The 19096-nt window shown below is 47.5% G+C and overlaps 1 protein-coding gene across 5 annotated transcripts in view; it reads left to right on the top strand.

Annotated features, from left to right (window-relative positions):
• nfia (nuclear factor I/A) overlaps positions 1–19096 on the top strand; it is a 90226-nt gene that overhangs the window by 64731 nt on the left and 6399 nt on the right. The window contains exons 6-11 of one of the 5 annotated variants that reach the window (XM_029001900.1): positions 78–205; positions 1753–1803; positions 5369–5497; positions 10387–10550; positions 12305–12470; positions 12700–12791. In XM_029001900.1, coding sequence (XP_028857733.1) covers positions 78–205; positions 1753–1803; positions 5369–5497; positions 10387–10550; positions 12305–12470; positions 12700–12791 — 730 coding nt within the window. Of the gene's footprint in view, positions 1–77; positions 206–1752; positions 1804–5368; positions 5498–10386; positions 10566–12304; positions 12471–12699; positions 12792–19096 lie in introns of all 5 variants that reach the window. The other 4 variants (XM_029001899.1, XM_029001901.1, XM_029001902.1 and 1 more) reach the window with 4 other exon arrangements.

Here is a 19096-nt window from a genome sequence, read left to right as displayed (position 1 = left end):
TCACTCCACTGCACAATATTTGATATTACTAATGCTGCAGTGGTTCAGTTCTCAATTCATTTTGTTCTGTATTTCAGCTCTGCAAAGCGAATTAAGTGCATTGAGGATGAGGTGGACAGTCCGGGTGAGGAGTCGTACTACCCTGGGCAGGGCCGTTCACCGGGCAGCGGCAGCCAAGCCAGCAGTTGGCACGAGGTCGAACCAGGTTGGCATCACTCGACATCCCCTTGGCTTTGCCCTCACCTGCTGTGGCCACAACCTTACCCCCCACCAAGTGTTAACACGCACATACACACAAAAACACACCCACCCGAACAGTGCTTGGAGGGGACAGTGTTTATATGTGTGTATACATGTGTGTATGTGTTTCTATGTGGTTATGTATGGACCATATTGTGGTGCTGTTTGAAAATAATTTATTTAGTTCTTTCACCAACTCAAGAAGCTTCTTTTTTTGTCCTATTAAGAATCACCTAAAAAAATTGTGCTCTATAAACTCAACATTAGAAAATATGGGCTCGGTTTTGTCTTTTCCTTCAAAATCGAATGGTCATTTGGTGTGTTTGTGTGTGTGTGTAAATGCATACGTGTTCTGTTTATGAGTGTAATGGTTGGGCTGGATCAGTGCTCTGCTGAAAGTCTCTGCAGTGGCTCAGACAGTCAGTGTTATTCTGTCCTGCTCCTGCTCTTAACCACCTTCAGCCAGCACCTCTCCTCTTCGTCCTATCGTCCCATTTTCCCTTTCCTTAACTCTCCCTTTCCTCTCTTACCCCTTCGCTTGCCCCTGCCCCCTTTGTGTAATCCTGACTCCAGCAGTAGGGAGAGCCCAGGCACGCTGCGGTTTTGAAAAAGGTACAGGGGAGTCACGCACAAGGCCAGGCTCCATAAAGGCCAGCCTTCAGGCTGACAGAGGCTTTAAATCCAGCAGCCAATCAGACACACACCCGCAGAGACACGTCGGGCACAAAGTCCTGGGTCACCTCCGCCCCGGCTGCCAGCCTCTAGCGTCACTCCTGATCACACCACCAGTCTTGCCATCATCTGAAGCAGCCTACGTATAGAGGAGCAAAACTTCAAAATTCAATACATTTGTGAGGTTTAGTTAATTAACCTAGAAAATGATATGCAATTTGTTTAGATTGTTTTATTGTGCTTTTTAAGAAAGATGCATTTCCACAGTCCTGGCTTGGAAGTGTGAGCTGAGCATCCTCAGGATTCATATCTGGCCTCCTGCTCCAGCGTCACCTGCAGTGTCACCTGCTGTCCAGTTGCTTCAGCTGTCCCATAAACGACAATGGCACTTGGTTTCCTAGACACTTGGATAAGCATCTCCATAACCTGTCCCTCCCTGTTCTGTCTCCCCAGTATGATGTCATGGAGCGGGCTTAGAAAGGCAGGGCTTTCAGAGCAACGCGGCTTCAGTTTCAGCACCACTGTAGCCGCGCAACAATACAACAGGCCTGACACAGAGCAGATACAGCCCACCTGCCTCTTTGCGTGCGGGTGTGCATGGACGTGCATGTGCATCTGTACAAGTCGGTGTGTGTGTGTGTGTGTGTGTGTGTAACGTGAGCCGACTGTGCTCCTCAGAGCCGGACAGTCTTGGGAACACAGTTTTGACATGAATGCTTAACTGATGAAGTAATAGACATTTTTGTGTGCTGTATTCACCCTTCCTCTGTTTTTCCTCTTTTTTTTTTTTTTTTTTTGTTCCCCTTGTTTTTTTTCTCCCCCTCCTCTTGCTTTTCAAAGCTGGCTATAAACTACGCGGCTCGCTAGCTAGTACGTTCATCTCAAGACAAGGTAATACCACATCCATGTTTCCTCCCCCACACACACCCTTCCCCCTACCCACACACTCTTCCTGTACCTGAACGGACGTAGTGCGCTGTGCTGTCCAGTCTGTCGTTGCTGTTTGATCCCAGTGACGTTTCCCCCTCAACCCTCCTCCACAAAACCTCCACACCACCACCTGTACAACAGGATGTGTTCACCTGCAGACCAGACCATGCGCGCCCTGGCGCAGCCATGCCATCAGTTTTTTTTTTTGCATGTGTACGTGACCATTGTAATCCAGTTAAGATGCACCTGAGCCACTTGTTCGTCGCAGTTGTGTTGTGATGATGTACATTTTTTAACGGGGTGGGGGAAGGACACCTGAAATGCTCTTGGTGTTTCTGTGAGGACCAGAACACCTCCATTCAGGCTGCTGATGCATGGAAACGGGCACATGAATAGCTGTGACAGTGATGTGGTTGGATTGTTTGTGAACGTGCTGTGTTCTGTGTGTGATCACCGGATTCATCTGATTTTATTTCACCGCCGCCGCCCCTCCATCATTCTAGAAATATGTGAAGAATTTACAGTTTTCAGTGTGTTGGTGTGTGTATGTGCGTCTTCGGTGGCCTTATTTGTATGCGAGTGAATTGAATGGTTTCTGCACAGTACCTGCTGACGTTGAAATGAAATTTGTAGTATCGTGATGTGTGCGGTAGTAAATGTGAGGAGACACGGTAGCTTATTAGAGTGGAGAAGCAAGGTGAAGGTGACATTAGTTGACGTTCCTCTGCCATATGAGTCCAAGGGAGTAGCAGCGCCTTGTTGCTTAAGGCGTGAAAAATGTTGATGCATTTAAGGTGAACGTCCAACCATACATAGTTCCAGTTAATAACCAACTATGGCTAAGCGTGCCTTAAAAAACAGAATAGAGAGGGGGAGGTAGGTTTACAAAAAGACATGAGATATTCAACGTGAGTGCAGATGATGCTGCAGCAACTCACAGTGCCTGATTGATGTGCCGAACAGACCGGGCCATGTTGAGGAACGAGACAGATAGCGTCCGAAAGACACGCTCGATACTGAATCACCTCACCGCCAGTGAAGGGGTCTGTCAATTTGTCAGGGAGGAGGCGAAGGAGAGGAGGAACGGGAGCAGAGGAACGGGAGGTGGGGGGCGGACCGGTTGGGGAGCGAACGGACGAGGAACAGAGCTGGCCGTGTAATAACACCGCGGAAGAGAGAAATGCTGAGTAGGACCAAGCTTTGATTCCAACTGACAGAATCTTTTCAAGTGTTCATTACTCACTCCTAGACTTCAGGGCCTTCACACACACAAACACACACACACACAAAACAGACGCCCACCAACCACAGCTTGCTTTTCCACCCTCCCCTGCTTTCCCTCCAACCTTTGCCTCACCCTCCCCTCTCTCAACGCCTGTCTTGGACGCCCCGCTCACCCTCATTACTGTATGTTAAGGGGAAAGGAGTAACCTTCCCTTCCCCGGATGGAACCACGTGACACACACACATGGTCCTGCGAGTCCCGTTTATTTATGGAGTGGAGGAGGAGCGTGGACATTTGCAGAGCAGGGCTCTAAAGACTGTGATGAGGGGGAGAGGTCACACTTGAACTTTGAGGGGTGTTTGACCCTTTCCTGTCCAATCAGACGCTTTTGTGGTGAAGAGAATTCATGAGGGGCAACGTTTCAGCTCTGCGTGGTCACTGTAGAAGAAAAAGAATGAGAGAATACTTGAGAATGCACACAATTCCAGAAGTGTCGAGCTCCGCACAAGTATATTTAAATTCAAACTTTTGGTTTTCTGTCCATCGGGCCAGAAGAACAGGTGAGACTGCGAGGCCTTAGCTAAAGAATGGGACAATTAAGTGTTCTTTCACGTTAGAATCTCCAACATTCTGTTGGTGTTTTGGTGGTGGTGCTTCGTCTCTGTGGGCTGGGGCTCATCTGCTGTCTCCTCCTTGCTCCTCTTTGCGAGAAGCACACCGACTGCTGTTTCCATTCCACCTTGTCTCCAAAGCACTGTCAGCATGTCCATTGAAATTGATCCTGTGATGTGCCAGGCCACATATGTCTGAGTGGTTGTGTGTGTGTGTGTGTGTGTGTGCGTGTGTGTGCAATATTTATTAATTTGATCTCATGTAGGTAAGTAATGTCAGCGAGGCACTGTTCTGCTTGACGCTTGGTAGAAGGCACAGCAGACTTTTACCCCCATGAACTAACAGGATTCCTCAGGTGACCTCGAATATGGATGGGGACAGATCTCTCTTTCGCTCCTTCTCCCTCCCCCTCTCCCCTCCTCTCGTTCATCCTGTTTGCCCGAAAGGGGTCGGAGTCTGCGTGGGCCGGAGAAACCAGTGACTTCAACACACACCAGTCCCATCCATATTGTCCCACACACAACACGCACACTGCCATCCTTGTCATTCTTCAGAAACGTTTCACCTCATCCATTGCTTATTAGCCTGAAAGAGAAGTCTTGCATGCCTTGTTGGAATGTTGGAATGCACGATTTTTTTTTTAAGGAGCGTAATAATCAAGAACGCTGTATCCTAGAATGAATTGCGTTATGGCAGCGACATTCTTTGAAGTTCAGGGTGATTTCCTTGTAATTGAGATGTAGGGTGAGACACAGAGGGAGAATTAACACTCATGCATGTTCACGTGCTGCTGCTTTGAGCGATGCTTCTAAACCGCTGCACTCTGCACTAAACCGGCCATTGGGCCGCATGTGACATGCGGTGCCAACGTTGTGTGCCTCTCCACTGCTTGGCCTAACCTGTCACTCCTGTGCCATCTTCACCCCCTCTCCCGCATTTCTCTTCTTTCTTAACCTATTAACCTGCACCAACCAACCCTCCCAATCCCCAACCCAACTGTACCCATCCCACAATACCTCTTAGGAATACAAAAAAACAGTCTTTAAAAACAATTTATCGTTAGCCGTTCCTTGTTTGTAGATATGGCCAGTTGAGACAGGAACAATTAACATTGAAAATAATGGTTACATTTGCATCTAGTAGTGTGGTAGTGTGGGTCACTTGACTTTCATGTCGTTTCATTACCCACTTTACTACTTGTCCATGTGTAGATGGATTCTCTGAGCTACCTGAGAAGAAGCTTTCAGATGGTAAACACTGAGGGCTATAGTGCTCATCCCTCTCTCAGCCCTTGCCACTCTGAACCCTAAATATGTCTAACATCTTTCATATATATTAGTATTTGATTTGAAATAAATGTTTCTCCCGATGAAACTGATTTGAAGCGAAGTCTCTGTGAGCAACACGCAGTGGTACTGTATTCAGTCCGTGTATAACATACACTGCCCACCGCTTAAATAAAGAAGGAAGGAAGACGATACTGTCCCATTGAAGCAGCCCTTCCTCCCCACTAGTTCTGACAGAACCATGTCCACTTGTGCTTCGGGCCCCAATCCTCACGCCAAACCCCCAACCCCCTCACCTCCACCCCTACCGTCCCTGCCGCTCTCTCTCCTTCCCCCTGTGCAGCAGGCGTGTGTCTCCATAACCTTGCATTATTAAATTGCACTTATCAATCATTCTTGCCAGGGATGCCTTCGCCCACCACATTAAAGAAGTCAGAGAAGTCTGGTTTCAGCAGCCCTGTGCCTTCGCAGACCTCCTCCCCCCGAACGGCATTCACACATCATCATCGACCTGTCATTACAGGACCCAGAGGTGAGGTCCCACACAACCCCACCTTCCCTCACCCCCAACCACCCCATCTGAAAAACCCCCTCTGTGCTCTTGTGCCACATTACCCCTTTGCCAATATTGCTGCCGACCAGGCTTGATTTTCCAAAACGAGCCAACCAGTGCTGCTGACGTGTGTTTCTGTGTGTTGTGTGGAGTGGGCCTGTTGGAGGCTACAAGTAGAAGTGAGGTGTGTCCTCTGTGATGGATTTGCATCAAAATAAGTCTGTGGGCTCCGTTTCCTCTCCTGGCTCACAGGACGAGCTCCTCCTTTCACTTCCAGCTGATGCGTATATGTGTGTGTCTGTGTGTGTGTGTGTGTGTGTGTGTATCACTCATCCACTATGGGTATCAGTTAAGGCCTTTTCAGTGTAATCCACTGATTATCTCGTCCATTAAAAGCCTCCCTCTCTCCTCCAATCCACCGTTTAATTGAACCATCCACAAATTTGACATGAAGACCCCCTCAATGCCAGGCTTGCCTCTGGAGTCCCAGCTTTACTAATTAGAATAGTCCAGTGCTCGCGGTGCAAGTGTGTGCAGACTCTGTCAGCAGTAAACTGCAGGTGAACCAGTCATTTTAAACAGATGTGGCCTAAAAATTCTCAATGCACCATTACTCGGTAGATACAAGGATCCCTCAGCTGTGACAGATTCGAAGAAAAATAAACTTTCCCCGACCCTGGAGCCTGCGCGTCGAGGAGGAATCTTTCTGGAACGATTTGTGGCTCCCGCACTGATATTTCAAACCACCAGTGTTCACTGATCTGTGCTGGCCACCTAAGCTCATGCGTAATCGGCAGTGCTTTATGGAATATTGCACAATATCCATCATGGAGTAAGAAATTTGCCTCGAATGACTCCTAGGCAAAAGCAAATGTGTTGTCGAGGCCTCAGTGCTGGCGAACGGTTGGCCTTTGCTGTCTCCAAGAAAGCACGTCTCTTCGGCGATGTGTTAATATTTTCCATCTGCTGTGGACAAGAACAAATCTGGACAAAGTGTACATTTGGAAGCTTAAAGGCTTGCTATCCAATAACATTCTGACCTAAAAAAATTAATAAAACCCCTAAGCTGAAAGAGTGAGGCAGGCAGGATTAGTTTGTTTCAGTAAGTGGTATCACTGTCAGATTTGGGATTTTCCTATAAAAGCAAATCTCCCCAAATGTTGCTCATCAGGACGACTTTTGAAATCATCTGAAATTTATTTGAATTTGCCTTGAGTTTTAATGTACAGAAATGTTGCACGTCGGCTGGTAGGTGCTGCACGTATTTTCTAACAAGCCCTAAGCATGTTCCCTAGGGGCTTGTGCCCTAGTGTAAGGTCAAAGGTGTCCTCAGGTTTAACATAGATAAAACAGGAAATCTATATTGTGAGGAAGAGAAACAGACAACCGTTTTTGTTGTTGTGTTATTATTCCTGTCACCCAGAATACGATTGTCAATTATGTTTTTACCAAATAGTATTTTTAACTAAAACTCATTTTAAAGTGGAAAGATTTTAAATTGATTGGCAGCTCTTACACAAGCCGCGCACGTAGCACTGCTGTTAGGCCAAGTTTGAAAATAGTGCCAAAAGTGTCCTACCATGTCCAGATCTCTCCTTATCCTCAGTTGTCCATATTCATGTCATATTAAAGCATTTTGCCTGCCTCACCTCCCCCCGACTCCATGCGCTCAGTGTGGCCCAGTCAGCACAGCGAGGACCTGTTGCGCCCACCCCTTACAAAAACACGCCGGCCAAATAAAGGGGTCTTTTATCACCTCCGGTATTATTCCAATAATCCACCACTGGATTGTATATCTTCTTCAAGGAAAGTTGGCAGGCAAGGAGAGGGGGCGCGAGGGGAAAAAAATTGTCCAAGATGGAGGGAAAATAAAATCAGTGAACCAACGCGATTTGCAAAGTGGAACTAATCCTGCGCCTTTTATGTGGCGGCGGCGGCGGCCCTCATGCCGACGGAGTACAATGGCGGTGGTGGGGCCGCTCCCGCCAGCTGTCCGAGCCGACCTCCCTTTCAGCGGCCACATTAACACTGCCATATTTGCCTTCCCAGATACATGTTACCCCAGACCCCCCCCCGGATTAGCCTCAGGGCCACCCACCGCCCAGCGCCTGTAGCTCGACGGTGACATTGTTATGCTTTTTCAAATTTCTTTAAGCTCACCGCCTCACTGGGTTACAGTGTTGATCTGTACTACTAAAAAGTTTGTGTTACTTTCATGAAGAGCACTTAAGAAACAAGATGGACGTACTATGGCAATAAGATTTCACTTTATGCAGTTACCTGGTAAAACAAGTTAACCAAGGTGAAGTAGTGGTGCTATATATAAAAACATCTCTAACCTAAAGGACAAGTGGCAACTGTCTGCCTGTAGCCAACAGCCGTCTGTATTTTTAGCAGTGATCCTTTCGGAGGATGTCTGTGTGTGTGTGTGTGTGTGTGTGTGTGTGGGTATGCATGCATAAGAGAGAATGAGTGATAGTTGAGCGGTGGTCTGAACAGCACCTAAGCTTGTAAAGAAAGCGCGCTGGACTGATGACAACTGACAGCTGAAGCTGACAACCTGAAACATGGTGAATCTTTGTTTACTGGACACACTTGGTCCAAACATCCATCATTAAATGAGGAACTACATGATGTGAGCAAGCCATTTAAGTAATTGGCAATCATTCTGGAACACGTTGAGTTGCCAAAAGAAAATAGAAAAAATAAAATAAAAGTGATGTTATAATTGGCCGGTTCCATTTGCATAATTGACACTGGGGCTTTTGGGGAGCGTTTAGTTCCACTAGAGGCTGGTCATTGGCCAGAGACACAGCGGGCGATTGCTGTGGTCACACATCTGCAGTCTGAAGCCTGTGGCCAGACTCAGCAAGGAACCACACGTATAGAGCGGCTGAAAACGCAGACCTCAAAGGCTTTCCGGGGGATTAACAGAATCACACTGTCCCACAGTCGGCTCACTTATGAAATGATTCTTATTGATTCTGATGTGATTAAAATGCAGAGTCGGTAGCTGCATAGCGCAGAGAGTGCATTTCATGCCCCTCTGGCATGCAGCATCACCCAGTCTCAACGTGTTGCCTCCAGAGAAACGCCACCCAGCCAGTTGGATCTGCATCTTACGATCACTCAGCAGAAACCACATGTGCACCAAGTGTTTCATTAAGTTAAATCTGAGGTTATGGACGGTGTCAGAATTTTCCACCGGCAAGCAAAGGCAACTCCTCAGAAGCCTGCCCTGGCGGAACTCACATGCAGACACACAAAAACACCCGACAGCTCTCCTACGTCTTCCATCAGCCTTGGAGAACTTTGTTAATGCAGTTTACCAAACTTGTACAGCAAAGGAGAAAAAGATGGAGCAACGGACTGACAGTGAGAGAGAGAGAGGGTGTGTCACGGTGGCGGTCAGGATGGCTGTTCAACAGTCACTGCAGTACTGCATCTCCACACAGGACTAATTCAATTGAAGAGTCTGGCCTCTCAGGGATAGCCATACGTGTGTGTGTGTGTGTGTGTGTGTGTGTGTGTGTGTGTGCGCGCTACACCCTCCAAGAGGGTGTTTACCTTCTGACTGTGTGGGTCTGTATGTGAATACAGCCTGTGAGAATGGTGTTTGGGGTTAAAAGGGGGGGGGTGGACCTGTCTGACCCTGGACCCCCCCCCTCCCTTACTTTAAAGTTCACATTCCTGACTCCAGACAAAAGGCAGGACATGAACAGGCGGAGCTGGAGAAAAGAGCGAGTGCGCGCGCGTGCGAGAGAGAGAGAGAGAGAGAGAGAGGGAAGGGCAAAGAGAAAGCCATCCATTCTATTATTACTGTAAATACAATGCCTACATAGCAGCCACGGCGTCCAGAGTTTCCAGTCACCCTCTATTGACAGAACCATAAATCACAGCAAACTTAAGTGAATTAGTGCAGCAGGGAGCTGTGGCTTTAACAATGTTTATGTAGTATCAGCTTACCATCTCTCCCTGAAAGAGAGCCCAGCGCTGATATTGGAAGTAGTGGGGGGGTGCCGAGACTTATTAACCGGCCGGTAATGTATCAAGGCTTAAAGTCCCTGGCGTTATACTAATAACCAAATATTACCCCGATTAAGAGCAGTGTAATTAGATTGTGCCGGTTACAATTAAATACTTGATAAGCCTCAATCCATTACATGACTGTCAATCTTGGCTCTCGACGTGTTGCCAGCCAGGTGTAGACCTGCAGAGTCCATTGATAAGCATGGGCCATGACTTAATCTTTTTATTGTTTATTCTGTTTATTCTCTATTAGCATGTATCCTATCGTAATAAATGTTTAAAAAATGAATAATGATAACAGCTGTTGGGAAACGTGCACTGATATGTACGGTTGTGGTGTTTTCATGCGTTTATGACAGCAGAGGATTGGAATATGGATGCCAACTTGACATCATTGACATCATCGGACAGACGTTTTTTTTTTTTTTTTTTTTACTGCATCATTGTGAAGTCATTTCACAGCAGCGCTCGCCTCTCTGCAGTAAAGGAAGAGTGCGTTTGCTTGTGCTTTTGTGCCAAACTGACTGATCAGAATGATATAGAAGGATAAAGTTTATGTTAATGTTTACTGCTGTGTTGGTACTCCTCATCGGCTTTGGCTTGCATGTGCACAGACCTTCCAGTCTGTAGGCAGGTACACCTCTCTGTCTGTGCATCTGCATGTGGCCCCAGCGTGTTTAACCTTTTTAAACTGTGTGTGTGTGTGTGCGTGTTTACTTTTTTGGGTAGCTTACTTGTGATCCTGGTGTTCTTTCCTCCACTCCTTGTGTCACCCCCCGCCCTCCCTGGCTAATCAACACATCTCTCTCTCTCTCTCTCTCTCTCTCTCTCTCTTTCAGCGAGTCCACACGCCACGCCGTCAAGTCTCCATTTCCCGACATCGCCAATCATCCAGCAGCCCGGTTCCTACTTCTCCCACCCTGCTATCCGCTACCACCCCCAAGAGACCCTCAAGGAGTTTGTCCAACTTGTCTGCCCTGACAGTGGTCAGCAAGCTGGACAGGTGGGGTTCCTTAATGTAAGACGGAGCATTTTACATAAAACCCCTACTCGTCCTTCAATCTCTCTCTCCCGCCATCTCTCTGTCTCTCTGAGCTCACCTGTCTTTTTCTCTTTAGACAGTCCACTTCCCATCTCTGTTTTTTTTTGAGATGCCTGCTTTATATTTTATTGTCTGACTCCTGGTTTCAGTCCTGACTCTTTTTTTGTTTCACATAAAAGTTAAGTCATATAAACACATAAAAGTTATTTTTTTATTTGCACATACACTGTGTACTATTTTTTCACAGTCACATGGCTGTACTGTAAGCTTGAATTTTGTGCTTGAGGGCATGTGTGTGTATGTGTGTACACACATGTAGAGTAAGGGGGAGGGTTGGTGGGAGCGTCTGCAAGTTTCTCTCCACGTCTGCCCTCTGATATTTGATATGTTTGTGTCTAGACATTGAATCAATATAATGTGGAGTTTTACCTTGTACATTTTTAAGCGATTCATCTAAATTTATCTCCTCTGTGAGCTTTTTCTGGCTTGTGCCAGAATAAAATAAACTGAGCCTATAATTAAAATATTTAAAAATAAAATGCACAAACACCTACGTCCAGTATACTGATATAAAATATGTAACTTTAATCCGTGTGTATTGTTTACATCTGTGCGGACGCCACGCCGGAGGGCATTTTTCAGTTGTAACTGGATTGTGTCCGTAGATACTCACCAGCTCCGCAATTGGGCTCATCCGTTTGGCGGACATTGCTGTTCACCAGCACTGAATCCCTCTACACCCGTGACGGTCTTTCTTAGCAAAAATTTGTAACGTCGCCATAAATGTAGCCATAGACAATAAATCCATTGATATGAGTGAAAGACAACATAAAGGCTGATTAGACAGTAGATAAAAGCACATAACCTGAACCTGAACTTTGACCCCTTAGTGAATGCCATTGCCTGCAGGGTACGGCGTGAGCTCTAGTTCCCTCCTTCTTTGTGTTGCAGCACCTGCAGTCTGGCTATAGACTGGTTTTGGCAGAGCACTGTAGAGCGCATTACAATAAAGTCTGACCCAGACAAGTGCCGTCGACAATGTCTCAGCGTTACATGTCAACAAAAGACCTTGTTCCTTATTGTTCAGGTGAATTTGCGCGCTGTTCACTATCAGCATTAAAAAGGCTAAGTGGTTTATAAGCGTGGTTCACAAATTATTCCAGGCAGCCGAGAAGCAGCAAACATTGGCGATGGCTTGTAAAGCACCGACAAGTGTTTCAAAATGGTCCTTAAGAGTTTTCACTCTCCAGACATTTGTTCCAGAACGACAATTAGTGCGCTTTACGAATAGCCTATGTTTGTAAAATGTAAAAAAAAAAACTACGTATAGTATATGAGCAAACAAAACAGATGGTGTGCATTTACAGCAAGGGCTCTGTGACACTGGAGAATTGGATGTGTTTCATACACACACACACGCACACACACACACACACACACACACACACAAAGAAACTCAATGATATGGTGAGTGCTGGTATAAATCTGAGCTACTAAAGAGGAATGACCCTGTAGCATCAGGCTTCCCTCTCTCTTTCTCTCTCTCTCTCCTTGCAGTGCCATTTCTCTGCTTTTACATTATGAGGAGTGTGAGTTAGAGGTGCGGGTTTGACAGGAAGTTCCGATTTTTTTGGCGTAGCTCAAGCATGTTTTGGTGAGAATTCGTTTATAATTTTATTGTAATTTTCTTTTGCTGTTCTTGCTTCTGTGCGCAGCCCAATGGCAGCAGTCAGGGGAAGGTGCACAACCCCTTCCTGCCCACCCCCATGCTGCCCCCTCCGCCCCCACCGCCTATGGCACGTCCCGTGCCCCTGCCTGTGCCAGACTCCAAACCACCCTCCACCTCCACCGAGGGAGGGGGCAACTCCCCCACCTCGCCAAGTAAGTGCAGACTTCTCCACACGCACCCCCACGGTCAGCACCTGGTGAAGGGCGCTCAGGGCAGCGGGCAGGTGTCTGCACTGACCACGCCTTCAGTTACTGATCTAGACGCATCTCACAGCTTGGTGCTATTTCTGTGCACTTGTAGTTTATGTGCACTTTGCTTAATGGTTATTGATGCTTACATTCTCTCTGTGATGTGTGTGTGTGTGTGTGTGTGTGCTTGCAGCCTACTCCACGCCGAGCACATCCCCAGCCCAGCGCTTTGTCAGTGTGGGCCCTCGAGACCCCAGCTTTGTAAATATCCCTCAGCAGCCTCAGGTGAGGACAGGCACACACGCACATTGCAAACCTGCACACGCGGATTCTCACACACACATGTGTCTGTCTGCAGGAAGCAGATCCAGCGCGTGTTATTGTTGCTTTCCCGCCCATGGGGTCTGTTCTCTCCCCTGGAATTTGGTTTCTTCTGTGCAGCTCTTTAGATCTGAATGTAGACGGGCCCATTAAAGCACTGATTTATTGGCGGTGTAATGAGCGTGGCCTCGCTTACACACACACACACACACACACACACACAGGCCTTTTCTCTGTGACCCCAGGGTGATTTATGAACTGCTGTATATGCCTGGAAAGCACAGCAGGACACATGTCAGCGGCTGGCCTAGCGGTCTGAGTGTGTGTGCCTGCAGCAGGATTTACCTTCGGCGCACCCGCGGACCTGTGGCTTCCGAAGAGGTGCTGAACTTCAGGGAGGACGGCCATGTGTGCGAAAGACGGAGAAACGCTCCACTCGCTTGTTTATTGACAGCATCCGGCAGGAGCTGGGAGGGCGACGCGTGTCAGGTGGGCGCGCCCGCAGCTCGGCCCGATTTATCGGCCCTGTCACGCCCTGGCAGACACGCCGGGCCAGAAGAATGCAGGCAGGTGTTAGTGTCAGAGAACCAGAGCACTTGCGCGTCCTCGACTATTTATCGTTTCTGTTAATTTATTTGCGCCTGCCCCGGGCGTGCCTTCCCTTTCCACTCCGGTGGCCGCCGCGACGCTGAGCCTTTACTTCAATCGGCAGATCCGCCATCACGCCCGTGCTGCTTCAGTTAAACTCGGACAAACATTCACGAGCCGGCGAGATTCTGTGCGTTTGTCTCCTGCAGAGCACAGCGATTTCATGCCATCATGAGCCACGGCTGTTCCCATGCCACGCCAGACAGCGCTAGACAGCCAGCGTTAGCCGTAATTAGAGTCCACGCCATGGACGCTACGGTCGGAGATGTCAGGTTGAGCTGTGATTTGCAGTGTGTAGATTAAAAAAGCCGGTCCGAGGAGGGGCTGTCAACGTTGTGAAGAGACGGTGACCCCGCTCTCACCCCTCCTCCAAGGCGTGATTGGTCACACCATTTGATTCCACTTCTGAGCTGGTGTAAACCCACCCCAGGGTTCCTGCGGACAAAAGTTACCCACGGCGCCCGGGACTGGCGGCGAAACAGCGAGAGCTAGAGAAAGGAGCGAGATGGTGGGGGGGTGGGAGAAATTCGACTGTAACTGTAAACATTCCTCCCCCCGCGCCACGGCAACGGGGCATGAGAGCGACAGGACAGTCGGCTAGACAGCCAGTTGGGGGGCCGTATGTGAGCTTGTGTGTGTGTGGGAAGGCGTGTGTGTGTGTGCTGGTAATGATGACTGCTGCCCTCTTATTCCCAGGTTGGCAGCTCATAGAGGGGGTAGGCAGCTGGGCCAGACAGGGCAACCTGAAAAACATTCACCCGCCCATTTACTTGTCCTGGTTTCATTCCCACACATTCATACACATGCATTTAAACACCTGAGGACTAGAACCATGACGTCAATAAAATAATGTTGCAAAATGATTCTGTTTACAGTGGAAAAAGTCGAAATATTACGAGACTTGAATTAAACCCAGGCTTGCAAATAAGTTTTCCTTTAGTACATTGCATCTCTAGGTCTCTGTGCATGAGCCTTAATTGGCCAAATCAGATTTACTGTAATAGTGTTTGTATAAATTCAGGAGAACACTACATGCCAGTCCCAACTGCATATGAGTACAATATTTTTATTATATTTGACCTTGATAGAAGGCTCACCAAATGGAAATACTTCAGTTAAAAAAGATACACGAGAAAGCTGCTTTAGTAGCGTAACAAATTACACTTACTTTGTTAGTCCACCACTGATTCTCTGTATATTCGTAGAGTATTTTTTTGTATACTTGATATTTACACCATAAACAAAAATAATAGAATAATGTACTATGAGTACATCTGTCATGTTGGATTATCCATTTTTTGTGAATTTTTGTGAATATGTATTTTCCTACAAAACGGCTTTTTTTTAAATTGTTGTCCAACCCTAAAACATAAACACACCCGCCGATCCAGTTTTTACGGTGTATTTAGGAACATGGAAGGTGCTGATGTATCCACTGCTGCCCTCTGTACGTGGCTGCGTTTGACGCCGCAGCCGTGATTCATAAGCAGCATCTTTAATCACAGTGAGCAAAGGGAATAGGAGGCAGTGCTATAGCAGATCAGATAGGGTGAGCCTTGGTACCTCTACCGCAGTGTGACTCACACACACACACACACACACACACACAGGCAGTAAAAAATGCTCTGCGTAGAGATGGGCTGAGAAGGGCTCTGACACTCTCTGCTTTTATTTGCTCCATAAAAGCATTGTGCCAGCAGGAGATAACGTCTGTAATTGACTCTTGTACTCGATGTCAATTTGTTCCAGTTAAGTGTTCGCCGGGCAGCCACACAAAATATTAGTTATGATGATTTTAAGGGGGGACAATTGAGCAATGAATGTACCCCAGGGACTGGGAGTTAGCGCTAAAAATATTAAATAAGAGCATTCTCAGATTAGGCATCTCGAAGACATTAAGGCATTGCCTTTGGCAGACACTCCAGAGTTTCAACCCGGCCTTCAAATTGGCCTCCTCAGCACTTTTGAGGACAGAGGCTGCAGCTTCACCTTGAGCCAGCAGGGGGCAGTGCTCCAGCCCGTTTGCTTTCAAAATTAATTATCCGAGATTAATTTTCAGCCCTGAGCTCAGTGAGAGACCCTGGGATAATCACACTCTTGTGCCTTTTAAGGATGACAGAAAAGGGAGAATTACACAATAATGAAAGGCCATCAGCGAGATCGACTTCTACCGTCATTACTGGAGCCGCATCCCTACCCCTCCTGCCATTAATCCCAGAACTGCAAATGTTTACACTGCTTTTAATGCACGTGCCACAGCAACTAATGCTTCTTCTGCAGTAAGTGGTATTCTCAGCCATTAGCAATTTATTAGCAATAAGGATAAAAATATTTTACTCGTGACACGTGCAACAGAGCCACCGAAGCCACTAGAGTCACCGTTAGCACAATCTGGGCTGTTACTGCTGCTCTTCCTGCCGTAATAAACGCACTGGCGGAGGCACATTGTTTTCTTCCCTGCAGAGCCGCCCGGCGCGGGGCTGATGTGAAATCTAAATAAATAATGCCGTAAATGTCTGGCCGTCCCATCGGGGGCCGTAAATGGTGGCTGGGCGGCGGCAAGGTACTGGGAGGGACCCGGGTGGGGTGGAGAGTTAGGTTTATAAGCGGCATTCTCTGGGCGAAGCTGGTTTGCATTACATGAGTCTGAATTCCTCTGAGATGACACTCATCCGCAGGCACTTTAGCCCAGGCCTGAGTCAGCACTTCTGCACGTGATGAGATTACTTCTTCCATTGACATGGAGTTTAAAGGAACAGATCCCCTTGTCTTCTCGTGCCTGTCTTTCTCTCATTCCCTGTCCCTGTCTTACCACAACATGACTGGATTTTATATGCCTGTCTGTCTGTCTCTCGGGGGGGGGGAATTTAAAACCCCTTTCGCCTCAAAAGCGTCCGTACAGGACACTGATGATCGGTTGGATGCACGTTTATGCTTTTCCACCAGGAGGACATGTTTGCAGCCATCACATCTGAACCCTTGAGGCATTAGGTTTCACTCTCATGGTGACCTGTAACACCTTACAGAAAATAAATGCTGAGCTTGACTTCTGTCCCGGTTCAGCATGAGCGGGTGTCGACGTAACCCGGGGCTGTGTGGGAGCCGCCGATGCCCCATTAAAACCGATTATAGTTTTCCAGGTGAAACAAGAGTGTGCACCTCACCTCTTCATGGCTGCATGAGCAGATGGCACAGTGATTGTCTTGTCTGGAGGGGCAGAGCGTACCCGCTAGGTCCTGACAGGATCAGCGAGGTCCCTCCCGAGGCCAGGGGGTCCAGGTTTTCAGAACACAATACTGAGAGTAAAATATTATTTAAATGATATGTTGCACATTTACATATTTATTGCATAGGGTGCACAGAGACCAGTCGCCCTCGACCTGCAGTACAGTTTTCCCCAGTCTGCAACCTCGCTCAGAGAAGAGGGAGGTCTCTGTAATCCGCCAGGACAGAATGCACATAAAACTCCCAGAATGCATCAGCAGTCCATTGTCCCTTGTAGGGCTGCAAGAAATCAGACTGGCCCTTCAAGAGTTTCAGTTTAAGCCTACCAGCCATCCCTCTGTCCAATATGAGGCATGACTTACACTGTAAATGTGGTGTTTAGCTCAAAATTATTTAAGCATTAGCAGCATTTTGCTTGCAAGTAAATTTAGCTGCCAATGCAGTAAGTGCCATTAGCTCAAAGAGGTCCTAAACCATGTCAGGACGTCACAATTTTTAAGTGACATTAGCTTAAATTTAAAAAGGGTCTGGTGTACGTTCAGAGAACAGCCATTCTGAACAGAATCCTGTGTGCCACCAACACACCACAACCTAATGACAGTGTGTGCAGTGTGTGTGTGTGTATGTGAGTGTCGACATGTGGCTTTCAAATCTCTTTCTTTTGCTGCCGCTAAACATCTTCTTTTAATCAGCTGAGCGTGCCACTACTACTTGTGTGTGATTTGTGTGTTTTTGTCTTTTTAAATTCCAGCATATGCTTAGTCCAAAACACACACACTCTGGGTGCAGTCACCATAGCAGCATCCATAAGATTACAAGAATGTGTATGATGTGTGTTTGCTAACGTAACATCAAGTATGTCTTCAGGAGTGACTGCTCTCACACAGCCTACTTCTTTATTATGGATTATTTTAACCAAACAAGCGTGTCTTCTGTCTCCTCACTGACACTTCAAAAGCACTTGGTATTCAGGGCCATGGCTGCCAGGGCCCATTCCAGGACTCGAGGTGCCAGCCCACCACACCACACATACACACACACACATACCAACAGCAAATACAGAGTCACTAATCCACAGAGGGCACATGCACTTGGATGACGAGAGGAAACCGGAGAACCCAGAGAAAACCCACATGGGGAGAGCAGGCAGGGACGGCAGACAAAAGGTTTCGAGCCGGGATTTAAACTCACAAACTTGGAGGTGTGAGGTTACATCATTTTCCATTTTACACCATTCGGCCCTTCTGTCTACCTTTTAATACAAGTGTGTGTGTGTGTGTCTGTGGTGTTTTTAATTATATTTCAAGCCTGGACAGGACACCGGCCCACCACACACCTATAACCTCCTCTGGTTCACTGATTTCCTCTCTTTGCCCCTCTCTGGGCAGAACGTTGAAGGCTCTCTGATGAGTATCTCCAGAACATTGACTGCAGCTTAAATCACCACTGTCAGCAGACCCCCACCAATCCGTAACATTACTCCACTGTCCACGCAGCTACTAGTGAAATATAGGATAGACAGCCTCATGCACGCACGCACACACACACACACACACACACACACACACATCCTATCTCACTCCGTCTGCAGAGTCCTGTCTTGCAAAAAAGTCTTCTCAGGACAAGGGGAGGGGAGGGGAGGGGTGGGGCGGGAGGAAAAGTTTGAAAGCCAGTAGACAAAGGCGCAAGGAAGCTGCACTGCGCCGAAGCAGAAAGCCCAGAGTCAGCAGCTTCTATTGATTAAAAACGAACCTTCCAGTTCTTGTGGCGAGCAATAGAATTTAAACGAGCGAGAGGAGCGGCCGGCGAGAGGGAGGCACCGCCACTGCTGGGACAGATTCCATCTCCGTCCACGATGTCTTGTGGGGTTCCGAAGTGTTTATTTCATTTACTTAATATGCCAGACCAGGGTTTCTATTTCTTTTCTTTTTCTTTTTTTTTACATTTGAACATAGATTATTCATCTTATTTCAATCCCATTTTTATATGGTGCGTTGAGCATTTGATTGGCTGATTGTGAGTGAGTGTGTGGGGTAAGGGGAGTGTAATGTCCGAGGGGGTCCTGGTTCACTGTGCAGGAAATGAGAGCAGACGCACCCAGCAGAACTCTGACCTGCGAGAGTGTGAACGAGTGAGCGAGTGAGAGAAGGGTGAGAGGGTAGGAAGAAGAAAAAAAAAGAAAAACAGGAGACACGAGAGCAAAAGAGAAGAAAAGCGCTAGGAAGCACAGTTCAAGCCTTGCTAATGGTAGTCACGTATACGGCCGTCTGGTTGTCCCTGGCAACCAGACATGATGTAACACCAGGATGAACTTGAACTTGTGAGGGAGGGAAAGTTGAGAAGGGAGGCGGGGGTGTGAGTGAGAGGCAGGGTGTAGCGTTTGGGCTCACTAGCTG

Source organism: Denticeps clupeoides, chromosome 13 (genome assembly GCF_900700375.1).
Source record: "Denticeps clupeoides chromosome 13, fDenClu1.1, whole genome shotgun sequence".
Taxonomy (NCBI): Eukaryota; Metazoa; Chordata; class Actinopteri; order Clupeiformes; family Denticipitidae; genus Denticeps; species Denticeps clupeoides.
The sequence above is the reverse complement of the archived record's forward strand: the minus strand, read 5'-3'. Positions and strand labels throughout refer to the sequence as shown.